The sequence below is a fragment of the Anolis sagrei genome, chromosome 13 (assembly GCF_037176765.1).
Source record: "Anolis sagrei isolate rAnoSag1 chromosome 13, rAnoSag1.mat, whole genome shotgun sequence".
Taxonomy (NCBI): domain Eukaryota; kingdom Metazoa; phylum Chordata; class Lepidosauria; order Squamata; family Dactyloidae; genus Anolis; species Anolis sagrei.
The window spans coordinates 10,209,375-10,229,187 of record NC_090033.1 but is presented as its reverse complement, the minus strand read 5'-3'; the positions used below and the strand labels follow the sequence as shown (position 1 = coordinate 10,229,187).

Below are 19,813 nucleotides of genomic sequence, written 5' to 3'. Positions count from 1 at the left end.
ACTATTAATTAATATCATTTAATATTTTGATGTCATTATTATTATTATTATTGAAATTGGAATACTATATTATTATTTAACATTATTTAGAATTAAATGGGAATAGTATTCTGTTTATTATTATTATTGTAAATAATAATAATTAAAATGGGAATATTATTAAATATTTTAATGTCATTATTATTATTATTATTGAAATTGGAATATTATATTATTAAATATTATTTAGAATTTAAATGGGAACAGTATAGTATTTGTTACTATTAATTAATATCATTTAATATTTTAATGTCATCCTCATTATTATTATTAAATATTATTTAGAATTTAAATGGGAATAGTATACTGTTTATTATTATTATTATTGAAATTGGAATATTATATTTATTTATTATTAAATATTATTTAGAATTTAAATGGGACTAGTATAGTATTTGTTACTATTAATATTTAATACTTTAATGTCATTGTTATTATTATTATTGAAATGGAAATATTATATTTATTATTATTATTAAATATTATTTAGAATTTAAATGGGAGTAGTTTAGTATTTATTACGATTAATTAATATCATTTAATATTTTAATGTCATTATTATTATTATTATTATTGAAATGGGAATATTATACTATTTTATACTATATTATAATATTAAATATAATACTATTATTATTATTTAATATTATTTAGCATTATTATTATTATTATTATTATTATTATTGAAATGGGAATATTATACTATTTTTTTTATTATTATTATTATTATTATTATTTAATATTATTTAGCATGTCAGTGATGCCCTCCTTTCCTGAGGCTGAGAGAGTGTCACTCTGTCTGCACTCAAACCCAGAACCAGGGGGGGGGGCTTTAATTCGCATTAAGGTTCCCCTCCTGTCTACACTTGCAGAGTGAGTCCTCTTCCCTTGGAGGGAAGGAAGGAAGGAGTGGAGGGAGGAGTTTCTCTGCTGTGGCTTTTTTTGCTCAATTTCTGGGGAAGGAGTCATGAGGCTGGCTGTGGGGAGGAGCCCCAGGCAGAGAGAAGCAGAAGCGGAAAAGCAAAGCAAAGCAGAACCCGGGTCTGACCAGAAAGGAAAGGAAAGAAAGAGAAAGAAAGAGAAAGAAAGTCAAGAAGGAAGCCCAGGACCATGGAGGTCCCCTCTGTCAACCTCAAGGTGAGCGTGCAACAACGAGTGTGCAAAGGGGGGTCTTCTACAAGTGTCAACAGAAGAGTGAAAGGGAAGTGTGCAAAGGGGTTGCATAGAAGGGAAGGGTCAGTGGGAGAGAGTAGGGAGTGTGCACTGTGATTGTGCAAGGGGGTTGTCTACAAGGGAGGGGTCAATGGAAGTTTTAGGAGAGTGTGCACTATGGTTGTGCAAGGGGGTGTCTACAAGGGAAGGGTCAATGGAAGTTTTAGGAGAGTGTGCACTATGATTGTGCATGGAAAGGGAAGGGTCAGTGGAAGAGAGTAGGGAGTGTGCACTGTGATTGTGCAAGGGGGTTGTCTACAAGGGAGGGGTCAATGGAAGTTTTAGGAGAGTGTGCACTATGATTGTGCACAGGAAGAAAAGGGTCAATGGAAGAGAGTAGGGGAGTGTGCACTGTGATTGTGCATGGGGCTTGTCTACAAGGGAAGGGTCAATGGAAGAGTAAGGGGAGTGTGCACTGTGATTGTGCAAGGGGCTTGTCTACAAGGGAAGGGTCAATGGAAGAGTTTTAGGAGAGTGTGCACTATGATTGTGCACAGGAAGAAAAGGGTCAATGGAAGAGAGTAGGGAGTGTGCACTATGATTGTGCAAGGGGGTGTCTACAAGGGAAGAGTCAATGGAAGTTTTAGAAGAATGAGCACTATGATTGTGCACAGGAAGAAAAGGGTCAATGGAAGACAGTAGGGAGTGTGCACTGTGATTGTGCAAGGGGTTGTCTACAAGGGAGGGGTCAATGGAAGAGTTTTAGGAGAGTGTGCACTATGATTGTGCACAGGAAGAAAAGGGTCAATGGAAGACAGTAGGGAGTGTGCACTGTGATTGTGCAAGGGGGTTGTCTACAAGGGAGGGGTCAATGGAAGTTTTAGGAGAGTGTGCACTATGATTGTGCACAGGAAGAAAAGGGTCAATGGAAGAGAGTAGGGGAGTGTGCACTGTGATTGTGCATGGGGCTTGTCTACAAGGGAGGGGTCAATGGAAGAGTAAGGGGAGTGTGCACTGTGATTGTGCAAGGGGCTTGTCTACAAGGGAAGGGTCAATGGAAGAGTTTTAGGAGAGTGTGCACTATGATTGTGCACAGGAAGAAAAGGGTCAATGGAAGAGAGTAAGGGGAGTGTGCACTATGATTGTGCAAGGGGCTTGTCTACATGGGAAGGGTCAATGGAAGAGAGTAAGGGGAGTGTGCACTATGATTTGTGCACGAGGCTTGTCTACAAGGGAAGGGTCAATGGAAGAGTGTGCACTATGATTGTGCAAAGGGATTATCTACAAGAGAAGAGTTGACGGAAGTGTAAGGTGAGTGTGCACCAGGATTGTGCAAAGGGATTGCATATAAGGGAAGGCTCACAGAAGTGTGTAAATAAATATAACAACAACAACAACAACAACAATTGTGTAAAAGACCAATGAAGCACCAAGTATTTAAAAACGAGTGTGCAGGGGGGGCAGTTAATAATTGTGAGTTTTACCTAGTGCGAGGCACCAGGATGGAGGGGAAAAACCTTGGCTGTCCCATAGGGTTTTAGAGAAGTTACTTTCGCTCTCTCCATTATAAGGGGCACAGCTTGCATGTCCTTGTAAATCAATGTTACGAGGTAGGAAAAGTTTTCAAAAGTAATAACAACAATAACTATTATTATTATTATTATATTAATGGGGTCACCGTACGCCATGCAAATGCTAGAAAAGCAATTTCGAAATGGAAAAACCGAAAGCTGCCGAATGCTTGGAAATTCCTGCATTTTGCAAAATAGTCCAAAAATGGGGAAGATGCTGGCGCGGCCTTGAAATTCAACCGAAAGCGGCTCCCAAGGCATTCTTGTGATTCTCCTTTCTTTCCTTCCTCGTGTGATGCAACTTGATAAATCCCCGGCCGGCCGGCCGTGCGAATGAGCTGAAGCATCCAGAAGTGACCCAAGGAAAATAGGATGTTGTTTATGGTTTACCTTTGAGTCGCCGTGAGTCATTGCTTTCAATGAATTGCAGCGACCAAGGCAAGCCCGATTTAGTCGTAACATTTGTTTTTGGGGACATTATTGCTAGTATTAATATTATTATATTATTGTTAGATTAGATTAAATTATATTTCTTATATTTATTATTATATTATATTTCTTAGATTATTATTATATTTATTATATTCATTAATATTATATTTATTATATTATATTATACTTATTATATTATTATAATATAGTATATTATATTATTATTATATAGTATAATATAATTATATTATATTATTATATTATATTACTATATATTATATTTATTATATTTATCATCATTCTATTATTATATTTATTATCATATTAGATCAATCTATTTATTCATTAATATTGATTATATTATATTATACTTATTATATTATATTATATTATTATATAGTATAATATAATTATATTATATTATTATATTATATTACTGTATATTATATTTATTATATTTATCATCATTCTATTTATTATTATATTTATTATCATATTAGATCAATCTATGTATTATATTCATTAATATTGATTATATTATACTTATATTATTATATTATATTATATTATATTATTATATAGTATAATATAATTATATTATTATATTATATTACTGTATATTATATTTATCATCATTCTATTTATTATTATATTTATTATCATATTAGATCAATCTATTTATTATATTCATTAATATTATTTTGATTATATTATGTAATATTTATTGTATTGTACATTATAATTATTACTGTATATTATATTTATTATATACATCATCATTCTATTTATTATTGTATTTATTATCATATTAGATCATTATATATATTATATTCATTAATATTATATTAATTATATTATTTAATATTTATTGTAGTATATATTTCATTATTGCTGTATATTTATTATATTTATTATCATATTATATCATTATATTTATTCATTAATATTATATGTATTATATTCATTAATATTTATTGTATTATACATTTTATTATTACTGTATATTTATTATATTTATTATATTCATTAATATTATATTTATTATATTATATTATACATTATAATTATTACGGTATATTATATTTATTATATTTATCATCATTCTATTTATTATTATATTTATTATCATATTAGATCATTCTATTTATTATATTCATTAATGTTTATTATATTATTTAATATTTATTGTATTATATATTGTAATTATTATTGTATATTTATTATTATATTTGTTATATTCATGTCAATCTATTCATTATCATTGTATTTATTATCATTATTGTCATATTTATTATAATATTATATTTTTATTATATGTATTATATTCATTATTATGACATTAGATTATGATTGTATGCATAATTATTTAAATTATGGAATATTCATTATTATTATTATTATTATTATTATTATTATTATTATATTCCTCGCCACCACCATTCTATTCATTATTCCTCTATTTATTGTAATGTCAGAAGGAAACACAATGGCTTCTTATCTGTCCTTGGAAAAGCTACAGAGTCCTTTCCTTTGCCGTGAAAGAATGCCGCACTGACGTCAACGTGAAAAACACATTGGGACACAGTCTTCCTTCCTTCCTCCTTAATCTGGGGAGCATAAGAGGCCATTGTTTCCAGCATCGTCTGGCATCGAGTGGTATCAAACCGCATTAACCCCCACAGTGTAGACACACCTCTGCGAAGTATCTGACGCATTTGTGGTCCTCGTTCTTTTCCACAGGCCATCATTTTGGTGCATTGGCTGCTGACGACATGGTGAGTCCTCCTCGCACAATTATCTGATTGGAGTGAACGCCCCTCTCACGATTGTCTGGTGGTGAGTGAGCCCCTCGCACGATTATCCAAGTGTGTGAGGTCCCTCGCATGATGATATGACTGTGAGAGACTCCCCACTTGCACGATTATTTGATCGTGAGCCCCTCGCATGATTATCCATTTATTATCCCCCTTGCACAATTATCCAAGTGTGTGAGGTCCCTCGCATGATGATATGACTGTGAGAGACTCCCCACTTGCACGATTATCTGATTGTGAGCCCCTCGCATGATTATCCATTTATTATCCCCCTTGCACAATTATCCAAGTGTGGGAGGTCCCTCGCATGATGATATGACCGTGAGAGACTCCCCACTTGCACGATTATCTGATTGTGAGCCCCTCGCATGATTATCCATTTATTACCCCCCCCCTTGCACAATTATCCAAGTGTGGGAGGTCCCTCGCATGATGATATGACTGTGAAAGACTCCCCACTTGCACGATTATCTGATTGTGAGCCCCTCGCATGATTATCCATTTATTACCCCCCCCCTTGCACAATTATCCAAGTGTGTGAGGTCCCTCGCATGATGATATGACTGTGAAAGACTCCCCACTTGCACGATTATCTGATTGTGAGCCCCTCGCATGATTTTCCATTTATTATCCCCCTTGCACAATTATCCAAGTGTGTGAGGTCCCTCGCATGATGATATGACCGTGAGAGACTCCCCACTTGCACGATTATCTGATTGTGAGCCCCTCGCATGATTATCCATTTATTATCCCCCTTGCACAATTATCCAAGTGTGTGAGGTCCCTCGCATGATGATATGACTGTGAAAGACTCCCCACTTGCACGATTATCTGATTGTGAGCCCCTCGCATGATTATCCATTTATTACCCCCCCTTGCACAATTATCCAAGTGTGTGAGGTCCCTCGCATGATGATATGACTGTGAAAGACTCCCCACTTGCACGATTATCTGATTGTGAGCCCCTTACATGATTATCCATTTATTATCCCCCCCCTTTCACAATTATCCAAGTGTGGGAGGTCCCTCGCATGATGATATAACCGTGAGAGACTCCCCACTTGCACGATTATCTGATTGTGAGCCCCTCGCATGATTATCCATTTATTATCCCCCTTGCACAATTATCCAAGTGTGTGAGGTCCCTCGCATGATGATATGACTGTGAAAGACTCCCCACTTGCACGATTATCTGATTGTGAGCCCCTTGCATGATTATCCATTTATTACCCCCCCCCTTGCACAATTATCCAAGTGTGGGAGGTCCCTCGCATGATGATATGACCGTGAGAGACTCCCCACTTGCACGATTATCTGATTGTGAGCCCCTCGCATGATTATCCATTTATTACCCCTCCCCTCGCACAATTATCTGATTGGTTGAGGTGAGCCCCTTGCACAATTATCCAAGTGTGTGAGGTCCCTCACGTGTGTGAGTCCCCCTTGCATAATTACCTGATTGTGATCCCCACGCACAATTGATAATGTGAAAATATGATACACGCTTGGATAATTATGCAAGGGAGACTCAAAATGTGAGTGATTCCCCCTCGCATGGTTATCCAAGTGAGCGAGGTCCCTTGTATGATTGTATGACTGAGTCCCCCTTGCACGGTTATATGATCGTGAGCGAGTCCCTCTGCCACGATTATCTGGTTAGGAGTGAGCCCCAATTCACACAATTATCTGAGTGTGAGTCCCCCTCTCACAATTATCTAATTGTAAGTGAGTCCCCCATACGTTATCCAATTGTGATTGAGTCCCCCTTGCACGATTTTCTGAGCATGAGCCCCCCTCGCACGATTATCTGATTGTGAACCCGTCATGCAATTATCTGGCTGTGAGTCTCCTTCACACAATGATCGGGGTGTAAGTCCCCCTCTCATGATTACCTGAGTGTGAGTGAGCCCCCTCGCACAATTGTCTGAGTGCGAGCCCCCTCACATGATTATCTGATTGTGAACCCCTCGTGCAATTATCTGGCTGTGAGTCCCCTTCATACGATGATCTGGGTGTGAGTCCCCCTCTCACGATTACATCAGTGTGAGAGAGCCCCCTTGCACGATTATCTGATTGTGAACCTCTTGTGCAATTATCTGGCTGCGAGTCCCCTTCACACGATGATCTGGGTGTGAGTCCCCCTCTCACGATTACCTGAGTGTGAGGGAGCCTCCCTTGCACGATTGTCTGAGTGTGAGTTTCCCCTCTTCCAGCGATGGTTTTAATGGGTGTTTTCCCCCTTAGGGGCTGCCTGAAGCCATGGCTGCCGCCTTCCTACACCTGGAGCAACTACTCCGTCCTGGCGCTGGGTGTCTGGGCCGTGGCCCAGCGGGACTCCCTGGACGCCATCCTCATGGTGGGTTGCGCCCCCCTCAGACCCCAGACGGCGGGGTGTTTATGTGTGTGTGGGGGGGCTACTCAGAAGGAGGGTCCCCATGAGGCCATCTAGACCCTCCTCCTCCTCCCCTTCCCCTTGGCAGTTCCTGTGGGGCCTCCTGCTGACCATCCTGACCGACATCGTCCACTTCGGCGTCTACTACCCCCGGGACCACGACTCCCTGGAGGACCTCATGCGCTTCTCCAACGGGATGGCCATCTTCAGCCTCCTCCTCAAGCCCCTCTCCTGCTTCCTCGCACACCAGATGTACCGCCAGCGCGGCGGGGAGGACGCCTTCCGCTTCGGTAAGGGGAGGGGAGGGGACGGGGTGGATGGATAGATGATCTCTGGGGGCCCCCTCCACCTCGAGCAGATCACTATTATCACCAGAGCTTTGACTGTGTCTTCCTCCCTGCCTCAAGGAGGGTGGACTACATGCCCTTTGGGCTATTATTATTATTATTATTATTATTATTATTATATTAGTATATTATTATTATTGGGAGGGTGGACTGGATGCCCTTTGTGGGTCCCAACATGAGGCTATTATTACTAATATTATCATTATATTAGTATATTTTATTATATTAGTATATTATTATTACTATTATTAGGAGGGTGGACTGGATGCTCTTTGGGGGTCCCAACATGAGGCTATTATTATTATTATTATTACTATTATTATTATTATTATTATAGTATATTATTATTATTATTATTAGGAGGGTGGACTACATGCCCTTTGGGGGTCCCAGCATTAGACTATTATTACTATTATTATTATTATATTATTATTATTATTATTATTATCATCAGAGCTTGGACGACCCTTTCCGGGGTGGGCTTATTATAATATTAATAGGGGGTGGACTAGATGCCCTTTTGGGGGGTCCCAACATGGCTATTATTATTAATATTATTATATTACTATATTATTATTATTATTATTATTATTATATTATTATTATTATTATTATTATTATTATTATTATTATTATATTTTATATTATTATTATTTTGCATTATTATTATTATTATTATTATATTACATTACTATTATATTATAATTATAATATATTATTATTATTTTATTTATTATTATTATTATTATTATTTTATATTATTATTATATTAGTTTATTATTATTATTATTATTATTATTATTATCATCAGAGCTTGGATGACCCTTTCCGGGGTGGGCTTATTATAATATTAATAGGGGGTGGACTAGATGCCCTTTTGGGGGGTCCCAACATGGCTATTATTACTAATATTATTATATTACTTTATTATTATTATATATCATTACTATTATATTATTATTATAATATATTATTATTATTATTTTATTATTATTATTATTTTATATTATTATTATTATTATTATTATTATCATCATCAGGGTGGCTGGGGGTGGGCCAGGACTGCAGCGCCTACCAGCCCATCGATGCCTCGGACGTTCGTCCGGCAACGTTCCCCGAAGTGTCACCGTTGTCGTCCGGCAAAGCACCGCCGTCCCGGCCCTACTGACCGCCTCCGGGGAGACCCCTGACCGGATCGAGTGGACGGCCGGACCCTCTTTCCCGCCTCGGGACCCTTGACTTGCTGCTCCTTCCGCTTGTTTCTGAGCCAAAGACGTTCCCGGTTACCACGTTCCCTCCTCCTGTATTTTTCTACCACCGTCAATAAACACCCGGTGCCTTCCTCCTCCTCCTTCTCCATTTATTTCGACCTCGGGTTTTGGGTTTGGGGTTTTGTGCAGGATGATGGGAACTGTAGGGGAGATCATGCATTCCAATGGGAAGTAAGTAGGACTGTTTCAATGGAAGGGGCGGAGTCTCAGTCGACGGTCATGTGACCCTCCGAGGGGGCGGAGCTAACGGTTTCCTGGAGGCGGGGCCAAGCTCATCGTTTTCTCGATGAATTGTAATCGATCTCATTGGTTTTACAGGTTATCAATATTCAATTATCAATATTCACGCAGGAACAGGTTTGAGACACTTCAAATATTATATTATTGTTGTTGTTATTAGTATATGCATTTCAGATATATTGTTTTTATTATTATATTTATTATTTTATTTCAAATGTATTAGTAGTATTATTTAGTATAATATTTTATTTTATTTTTTCAAATATATAATTATAATTATAATATTCATTACAATCAATCAAATATATTTATTTCAAAAAGTACTATATTTAGTATAATATTTAGTACAATCAGATATATTGTCGTGATATTATTACTACATTTATGTTCACTTCAAATATTTCATTATATTGATTTCAAATATATTTATTATTATTATATTTATTGCAATAAAATATATTATTGTTATAGTATTTATTATTATGTTTATTATGTATTTATTATATTTATTGCAATAAAATATATTATTCTTATATATCTTTTATTATTATGTTTATTATTTATTTATTATATTATTATTATTGTATTTATTGCAATAAAAATATTATTCTTATATATTTTATGTTTATTATTTATTATGTTTATTGCAATAAAATATATTATTCTTATATATTTATTATTATGTTTATTATTTATTTATTATATTTATTGCAATAAAATTATATATTTATTATTATTATGTTCATTATTTATTTATTATGTTTATTGCAATAAAATATATTATTCTTATATATTTATTATTATTATGTTTGTTATTTAGTTATTATATTTATTGCAATAAAATATATTTATTATTATGTTTATTATTTATTTATTATGTTTATTGCAATAAAATATATTATTCTTATATATTTATTATTATGTTTATTATTTATTTATTATATTTATGGCAATAAAATTATATATTTACTATTATGTTTATTATTTATTTATTATATTTATGGCAATAAAATTATATATTTATTATTATTATGTTTATTATTTATTTATTTTATTTATTGCAATAAAATTATATATTTATTATTATTATGTTCATTATTTATTTATTATATTTATTGCAATAAAATTATATATATTATTATTGTTCATTATTTATTTATTATATTTATTGCAATAAAATTATATATTTATTATTATTATGTTCATTATTTATTTATTATATTTATTGCAATAAAATTATATATTTATTATTATTATGTTTATTATTTATTTATTATATTTATTGCAATAAAATTATATATTTATTATTATTATGTTCATTATTTATTTATTATATTTATGGCAATAAAATTATATATATTATTATTATGTTCATTATTTATTTATTATATTTATGGCAATAAAATTATATATTTATTATTATTATGTTCATTATTTATTATTATATTTATTGCAATAAAATTATATATATTATTATTATGTTCATTATTTATTTATTATATTTATTGCAATAAAATTATATATTTATTATTATTATGTTCATTATTTATTTATTATGTTTATTGCAATAAAATTATATATATTATTATTATTATTATGTTCATTATTTATTTATTATATTTATTGCAATAAAATTATATATTTATTATTATTATGTTCATTATTTATTTATTATATTTATTGCAATTAAATTATATATTTATTATTATGTTTATTATTTATTTATTATATTTATTGCAATAAAATATATTTATTATTATTATGTTTATTATTTATTTATTATGTTGATTGCAATAAAATTATATATTTATTATTATTATGTTTATTATTTATTTATTATATTTATTGCAATAAAATATATTATTCTTATATATTTATTATTATTATGTTTATTATTTATTTATTGTATTTATTGCAATATTCACGCAGCAACAAGTTTGGGCCATTTCCATAATTATTATTATTATTATTATTATTATTATTATTGCAATAGAAATTAAATGTCGCTATGATCAAAAGCTGTTGCAGGGAAGGTGAAGGATCTTGCAATGCTTACGACTCCGAGGAAAACGACGGAACGCGAAGTCCGGGTGGCGAAGGAGAACATCCCTCCCGCGGGTAAGCCAAGGGTTAATGAGCCTCGTTTGCCGTGACCGAATCTAACGAATCTAAGCGGCTTAAGCCTGGGGTTTATGGCATTAGGGAAAAGAAGGCAACACAACAAGCGAGGCTGCGGTCGTGCAACAACGACAACAACGGGGACGATGTTCCGGAGTGAGTACGAGCAGAGCGGCCCTGGGGCGGTTCTAGAGCGGGAAAAACGTGGGAGCCGGTGCTAGGTACGGGCCCCACGAGGACCCACTTCTCTGTGTCTGTGTTCGTGTTGATAGTGTATTAGGTTATACATTACTATACTATAATATATAATTACAATATATATTATTCTATAATATAATATTATAATTCTATATTATTACTATATGATAATATATAATTACAATAGGTATTATTCTATAATATATAATTATAATATATTATAATTCTCTATTATTGCTACATTGTAATATATAATTATAATATATATTATTCTATAATATATTATAATTCTATATTATTACTATATTATATTATAATATATATTCTCTAATATATAATGATAATATAATATTATATTTCTATATCATTACTATATTATATTATAATATATATTCTCTAATATATAATGATGATATAATATATTTCTATAACATTACTATATTATATTCTAATATACATTATTCTATAATATATAATTATAATATAATACTATAATTCTATATTATTACTATATTATATTATAATATATATTATTCTCTAATATATAATGATAATATAATATTATATTTCTATGTTATTACTATATTATATTCTAATATATGTTATTCTATAATATATAATTATAATATAATACTATAATTCTATATTATTACTATATTCTAATATATATTATTCTCTAATATATAATGATAATATAATATTATAATTCTATATTATTACTATATTATATTATAATATATAATTACAATATATATTGTTCTATAATAAATTATTATAACATAACATTATCATTCTCTATTATTACTATTTTATATTGTAATATATAATTATAATATATATTATTCTATAATATATTATAATTCTCTATTATTACTATATCATATTATAATATATATTATTCTCTAATATATAATGATAATATAATATTATATTTCTATATTATTACTATATTATATTCTAATATATGTTATTCTATAATATATAATTATAATATATTATAATTCTATATTATTACTATATTATATTATAATATATAATTACAATATATATTGTTCTATAATAAATAATTATAACATTATCATTCTCTATTATTACTATATTATATTCTAATATATAATAATATATAATTATATATTACTATATTATATTTTAATATATATTATTCTCTAATATATAATTATAATATAATATTATAATTCTATATTATTACTATATTATATTCTAATATATAATTACAATATATATTATTCTATAATATATAATTATAATATAATAAAATTCTCTATTATTACTATATTATATTCTAATATATAATTACATTATATATTATTCTATAATATATAATTATAATAAAACATTATCATTCTCTATTATTACTACATTATATTATAATATATAATTATAATATATATTATTCTATAATATAATATTATAATTCTATATTATTACTATATTATATTTTAATATGTAATTACAATATATATTATTCTATTATATATAATTATAATATAATATTATATGTTATTACTATATATTATAATACAGTAATATATTGTAATATATTATTATAATAAATATAATAATAAATATAATAGATATAATAATATATCTATAATAACATATTTGAAATATGTTAATATATAATTAGAATAATATAGAATAATAATAAATTAATATATTGATATATTATATTATTATATCATATTACATTGCTATATTACTACATTGCATAATATTATGATATATTGTATTACATTACTGAGATATTATTACATTGCATTACTATGTCATACTTTATATTATAATATAATATAATATATAATGATAATATAATAATATAGAATAATTATTGTGTATTTGTGTACATGTGTCTGTATATGTATGTATATATGTGTGTGTGTATGTGTGTATTTGTATGTATAGATTGTATTCTTGTATAATAATATAGAGCAATACTAATGTGTGTATGTATGTGTATATTTGTATTTGTGTGTATATATATGTGTGTGTGTGCATTTGTATATATGTGTGTGTATTGGTACATATATATCTGTGTACAAATGTGTGTACTTATATGTATATATGCGTGCATTTGTATGTGTGTGTATATAATATATGCGCATTTGTATATATGTGTGTGTATATGTGTGTATTATATGTATATATGTGTGTATTTGTATGTGTGTGTATATAATATATGCGCATTTGTATATATGTGTGTGTATATGTGTGTATTGTACTTATATGTATATATGTGTGTATTTGTATGTGTGTGCATATAATATATGCGTATTTGTAAATATGTGTGTGTATATGTGTGTATTGGTACATATATATCTGTGTACAAATGTGTGTACTTATATGTATATATGTGTGTATTTGTATGTGTGTATATTTAATATGTGTGTATTGGTACATATATATCTGTGTACAAATGTGTGTACTTATATGTATATATGTGTGTATTCGTATGTGTGTATATTTAATATGTGTGTATTGGTACATATATATCTGTGTACAAATGTGTGTACTTATATGTATATATGTGTGTAGTTGTATGTGTGTATATTTAATGTGTGTATTGGTACATATATATCTGTGTACAAATGTGTGTACTTATATGTATATATGTGTGTATTTGTATGTGTGTATATTTAATATGTGTGTATTGGAACATATATATCTGTGTACAAATGTGTGTATTTATATGTATATTTGTGTGTATTCGTATGCGTATATATATGTGTGTATGTGTGTGTGCGCCTCCTACTCATAGTAGCATTGGGTTGTGTTTTGCTTCTCTGCAGAGCAAAGGAACGTCCAGAAGAACCTCAACGTTCCTCCATCTTCCGGATTGTCCCACCGTCTAAATGGCCCAAGGAAACCCGTGGAAGCGACCATATTGGGGTTGCCTCTAAGAAGCGGAACGGTTGACCACAACCTGGTCCAGACCAACCTCTCTTTTCTGGATTGGCCTTCCCAAGAGAAGCAAACCAACCTCAATTCCAAATTGAAGAGGTTCGGACTGGGAAACGGGGCGGACGCTGACAGCCCTGAGGTTGACCGGAAGAGGAACCATCCACAGAAACTGTCTCGGCCAAGCCATGATGTTCCGCCTTCAGAGGACGAAATGGGGAGCAAGGAAAAGGAGGCCTCAAGACGGGTTCTAGGTCGTTTCTCCAAACAAAGACCACACGGAGGTGTCTCCTCTTCCTCCAGATGGGTGGAGACACCATCTCAGAGTTCCCTCCATCGCCATCCTTCCTATCCAAGTCTGGATAATAGCGCCGATCCGTCTTCTCTAGGGACAACCCTCCACTCGGAACACCTGAAGAGATCAGGTCTGGGAGAGAATCGTCCTTCTCCAACATTCCAGACTGTCCCAAGGTCTTCAGACGTTGCCAGTTCCACCGAGCGTATCAAGACCTCCAAACTGGTGGAGAACCGTCCTTCTCCGACAGCCCAAAATATCTTGAGGTCTTCAGACCTGGGCTATTCCACCCAACATCTCCAAGAGCATCTGAAGACCTCAGATTTAGTGGAGAACCCTCCTTCTTCTCCAACGTTCCAAGCCTACTTAAGGTCTTCAGATCTCAGCAACTCCGTCCAACATCTCCAAGAGCATCTGAAGACCTCCAACTTAGCGGAGAACCATCCTTCTTCTTCAAGGTTCCAATCCAACTTAAGGTCTTCGGATGTTGACAGCTCCACCCAGCATCTCCAAGAGCATGTCAAGATCTCCAAATTGGTGGAGAACTGTCCTTCTTCTTCAAGGTTCCAGGACATACTAAGGTCTTCAGACATTGACAGCTCCATCCAACGTCCCCCAGACCATTTAAAGACATCCAACTTAGTAAAGAACCATCCTTCTTCTCCATCATTCCAGGCCAACTTAAGATCTTCAGATCTCAGCAGCTCCATCCAACGTCTACAAGACTCTCTGAAGACATCCGACTTAGTGGAGACCTGTCCTCCTTCAAGGTTCCAGGACATCCTAAAGTCTTCAGACGTTGACAGCTCAACCCAGCATCTCCAAAAGCATGTCAATACCTCCAAATTGGTGGAGAACCATCCTTCTTCTCCAACACTCGAGGACATTTTGAGGTCTTCAGATCTCTGCAATTCCATCCAACATGTCCAAAACTATTTGAAGACGTCTGACATAGTGGAGAACCGTTCTTCTTCTCCAACGTTCCAGGCCAACTCAAGGTCTTCAGATCTCAGCAACTCCATCCAACATCTCCAAGACGAAGCCGGGATGGGGGCCTTGGGGTCATTCCCGTCGGAACCCAAATACTCCTCTCTGCCTCGGCCCTCGTGGGTCAGTCCCCCGGGTTCTACCACCACCCCGCTGAGTATTATGGAGCGCCTCATGGCCGAGCAGAATTGGGATGCCTCCTTTGGTAGAGAGTTTGGAGATAGTGAGCCCCTTCGTCGCCCCTCTATCATGGAGACCATAGAACACAGCTGGCCAGCAGTCAACATACAGGGCAACATTGGCTCAAGCTCAACACTGCTTCCAAGCAAAGATGCTTCCTTTTCATACCTTTTCAGATCTCATTGGGGTGGTCAGTGGAATCTGGATCCAGAGGAACCTCCTTCTGGAGCATCCCATCATGTTGACATGGGTCAACAAGACCTTTCCTTGGTTGACCATGGTCGGCCAAAGACTGATAGCCACCAGAAAAGATATGGCTTGGAAGAACCTTCTTCTGAAGGTCAACAGGACCTTCCCTTGGTCAATCGTGGTTGGCCAAAGACTGATAGCCACCAGAAGAGATATGGCTTGGAAGAACCTTCTTCTGAAGCATCCCATCGCATTGACTTTGGTCAACAGGACCTTCCCTTGGTCAATCGTGGTTGGCCAAAGACTGATAGCCACCAGAAGAGATATGGCTTGGAAGAACCTTCTTCTGGAGCATACCATCATGTTGACTTAGGTCAACAGGACCTTTCCTCAGTCAGCAGTGGTTGGCCGAAGACCGATAGCCACCAGAAGAGATATGGCTTGGAAGGCCCTTCTTCTGGACCATCCCATCGCATTGACTTGGGTCAACATGACCTTCTCTTGGTCAACCGTAGTTGGCCAAAGACTGATGGCCACCAGACAAGATATGGCTTGGAAGAACCTTCTTCTGAAGCCTCCCAACATGTTGACATGGGTCAACAGGATCTTCTCTCCAGGTCTAACGTGGACAGAGAAGGACATTTGACTGTCCAGTCTTCTGGAGCTCCTGGTGGCCAAGACTCTAACCTATGTGAACCAGGAGAGAGCGTCGGAACCTCATTTTCTGCAAACTTTGTGGACAATCAGAGCTTGTTTTCGTCCCATTGGAAACTCAGAGCATTTGCAGGAGCCAAGAAAGGAGAAGGTTCTCCGGCTACTAACATTGCATCGGGGAGTTCCATTGGCTCCTCGCATGTTCCTCATGATAGCAGTTGGCCCAGTGTTAAAAGCATGAAAGAGAGGATGGAGCATCCGTGTGGCGAAAGGAGAGATTATTCTCAGCGAGGTGTCCCTCGGGAGGAGGTGAGCAGTCCGTGTATTGAGCAAGTTGCCCATTGGTCTAGTTGCCCACATTTTGGAGCTTGGAGAGACACAGTTGACTGGTAGCTATGGTAAACTTACTCAACTAGGGATGGAGCATCTATGCAAATGCCCACTGATGTACTTTAATCGAATTCGGTCCCATTTTTTATCCAGTGAGTTCCACAAGTCAGCGAGAAGCACAATGAATGCCATGAGATTGAAATGGTCTTTCTCTCCTTCTTGTAGGACCTGGAAAGCGATAATGGATCAACGGAGAAGAGGAGAAACAGGTGAGAGGGCAACATAGGTTCTAAATACAGTCTTAACTATGAGTCGTTTGTAATTCGGATGTTTGTAACTCGGGGATTTGCCTGTACCGTGGTTTTGATCTGTCATGTCCAGGAGTTGATGGTGACTAGTCTTCAGAAGGCTTGGCAGGATCATGACCTGTATGGTGGTGATGCTTCAGAAGGTATGGAAGGGGTTAATCTTCCTCCTAGTTCTAAAGGTCTGAGTAATCTGTAGGTAAGAACTTACAAGTGGTAGCAATTAAGGGTGGAGGCCTGCAAGTGATCAGCTGCATAAAATGAGTATCTGTCATACTTGACCGTGGTGTTTCCCCTGGGTTGCTGAATTATAGTATCCCGATCTGGATCATGAACTCGTGCAAATATTGTACCTTGTGGAATCTTGAACCAAGAGGATGACTGTGTTGGTGAACCTCATTGTGTGTGGACCTTGATGAACTGCAAACCCCTCAACTGACCCTTGACTGCTGTGTTTGGACTACCCTTGAACTTTGGCTTCTCTGAGTTGACCTATGGAAAGATGACTACTAGGCATGTGCAAAAAAATCAGAAAAGTCAGAAATCGTAAGAAAATCTGAAGTTTTGTAAGTCGGAAGCCATATCCGAAGCGTTTGCGTGGCCCAGAACAAATACTTTAGGATCGAAACTGACTCTATACTTTTTTGTTTTAGTTTTGTAAATCTCAGAAGGCTCCCAAAGTCAGTTTGAAAGTCAGGAAACAAAGCAAGGCAAAGCCAAAAAGTCTGCCTGCCTGGAATTAATGGAGTCTCGGCATTAAGAGCTGTGAAAAGAGGGAGCAGTGCATTTTGGGAACAGCACAGAACTCTGGGAAAGGGGAGGAGCCCTATGCCAAAGAATTCAAAACTTTGTCTTTGCACATGGGACATCATCCTATATAACCGCACATTTTGCTTTGTTGAGTCTCCACCACGTTAACAAAGTTTCCGCCACAAAAGCAAACTTTCGGGAGTAAAACAACTACTTTCAAAGTAAGGGCTGTACAATTAAACAGGAAATAACATTTTGAAACTAGGATCAGATTTTCTTTATCATTAAAATAATGTTTAAAATCTAAAATCCAAGGCTCAGTCTGTCTTTCAACACAGAGAACCTCAGGCTGCAGCTCCCAACACCAACATTGCTCCCAGCAACTTGCTATTCCAAGCAAGGAGATAATGAAGAAGATGAAGAAGGAAACAATTACGGACCTTAATTTGGAAATAAAGTGCTTTTCAAACAGTGTAAATGGACTCAACGCCACTAATAAACGAAATAAGATATTTAACCAAATTGCAAAGGGACAATACGATTTAGTGGCTCTTCAAGAGACCCACATTGCACAAAAACACATTGCTCACATAGTGTGCAAAAATCTAGGAAAATAATATTATGCCTCAGCCTCTGAAAAAAAAAGAGGAGTGGTTATCTATGCAAACCCAAAATTACAAACAGTACTGGTCTTTAGAGACCAAGAGGGGTGCATAATTGGAATTACTCTCAAAATTAATCAGTATACCTTACTTATTTGTAATATATACACCCCCAAATGGCCCTAAGTCCAAATTTCGTTAATCTCGTTATAGTAATGAAATTTTTACTAAGTATACTTTAGAAACACTTTAGAAATGAAGCCCTCCAGTTTGGTAATGACCTTTGAACCATTTTTAATGGATTGCACATCCCTAATGACTATGTTTTAGACTTGCTCCTTGGAGATTTATCACACGCTCCTTGTTATAAGTCTTGGCTTTATATGCTTCGGCGGTGAGCTATCTTTATGTTTTGAACTGGGACCTTGAAATGGTCAAAGTGTTTAAGTTAATGTTTCAAGTAAAGTAGCCTTGATACAAGCCTGATGTTGTTTGGTTAACCTCTGCCGCGTACTGACATGATCACAGTTCGAGGTTTTCTCCTCTTCCCAGGCCTCCGTTGGGGAAACCTTTCCTGGCTTGGCATGACCACGCTTTCGAGAAGAAGGCCGCCGCCGCCCAGGCTTTGTACGAGCGCCACTTGAAACACAAAGGCTTGGCCGCCTTGCAGTGGGCCGTCCAGCTGAGGAATGTCCAAGCGGACATCGCGCAGAGGAGCCACGCTTTGGCCATTATGGCCGCCAGCTTCCGCCGGGTAAGGAGACCCCTTGGGGAGCCACAAATACTCTTTAACACTCGTTCAGAATTCATTCATTCTCCATGCATAGGTTACCATCCCTTCTTCCTGCTCCTGGAGAAGACAACTGAACGTGGGACAGAACCTGCAGATCTGCCATTTGGCCGATACACCATCTTCTCCATCCCTATCTATCCATCTGTCTATCAATCCATTTATCTGTCTGTCTATCTCTACTTTTCTGTATCGACCTGTCCATTTGTCTTTCTGCCTGTCTATCTATACCAGTGGTTCT

General features: G+C 34.8%; 2 protein-coding genes across 6 annotated transcripts in view; both read left to right on the top strand.

Annotated features, from left to right (window-relative positions):
* Positions 1-987: 987 nt before the first annotated feature.
* Positions 988-9,089, top strand: AGTRAP (angiotensin II receptor associated protein). Its single transcript, XM_060758756.2, has 5 exons — positions 988-1,176; positions 4,935-4,969; positions 7,253-7,364; positions 7,489-7,690; positions 8,788-9,089. The coding sequence occupies exons 1-5, from the start codon at positions 1,150-1,152 to the stop codon at positions 8,913-8,915; spliced, it is 504 nt and encodes a 167-aa protein (XP_060614739.2). The 5' UTR covers positions 988-1,149; the 3' UTR covers positions 8,916-9,089.
* A 2,151-nt stretch (positions 9,090-11,240) lies between these two features.
* C13H1orf167 (chromosome 13 C1orf167 homolog) overlaps positions 11,241-19,813 on the top strand; it is a 29,736-nt gene continuing 21,163 nt past the window's right edge. For 3 of the 5 annotated variants that reach the window (XM_060758759.2, XM_060758762.2, XM_067472764.1), the window contains exons 1-5: positions 11,241-11,376; positions 11,461-11,532; positions 14,382-17,104; positions 17,351-17,394; positions 19,335-19,536. In XM_060758759.2, the coding sequence (XP_060614742.2) occupies positions 11,307-11,376; positions 11,461-11,532; positions 14,382-17,104; positions 17,351-17,394; positions 19,335-19,536 (3,111 nt within the window). In that variant the 5' untranslated portion in view covers positions 11,241-11,306. The remainder of the gene's footprint in view (positions 11,377-11,460; positions 11,533-14,381; positions 17,105-17,350; positions 17,395-19,334; positions 19,537-19,813) is intronic. The other 2 variants (XM_060758761.2, XM_060758760.2) reach the window with 2 other exon arrangements.

What these genes read in the sequence shown, in the direction of transcription:
- AGTRAP (XM_060758756.2), top strand. Translation starts at nt 1,150, where the DNA reads ATGGAGGTCCCCTCTGTCAACCTCAAG. An exon ending in TCCCCTCTGTCAACCTCAAG is followed by an intron (nt 1,177 to 4,934) that starts GTGAGCGTGCAA and finishes TCTTTTCCACAG; the next exon opens with GCCATCATTTTGGTGCATTG. An exon ending in GGAGGACGCCTTCCGCTTCG is followed by an intron (nt 7,691 to 8,787) that starts GTAAGGGGAGGG and finishes TATCATCATCAG; the next exon opens with GGTGGCTGGGGGTGGGCCAG.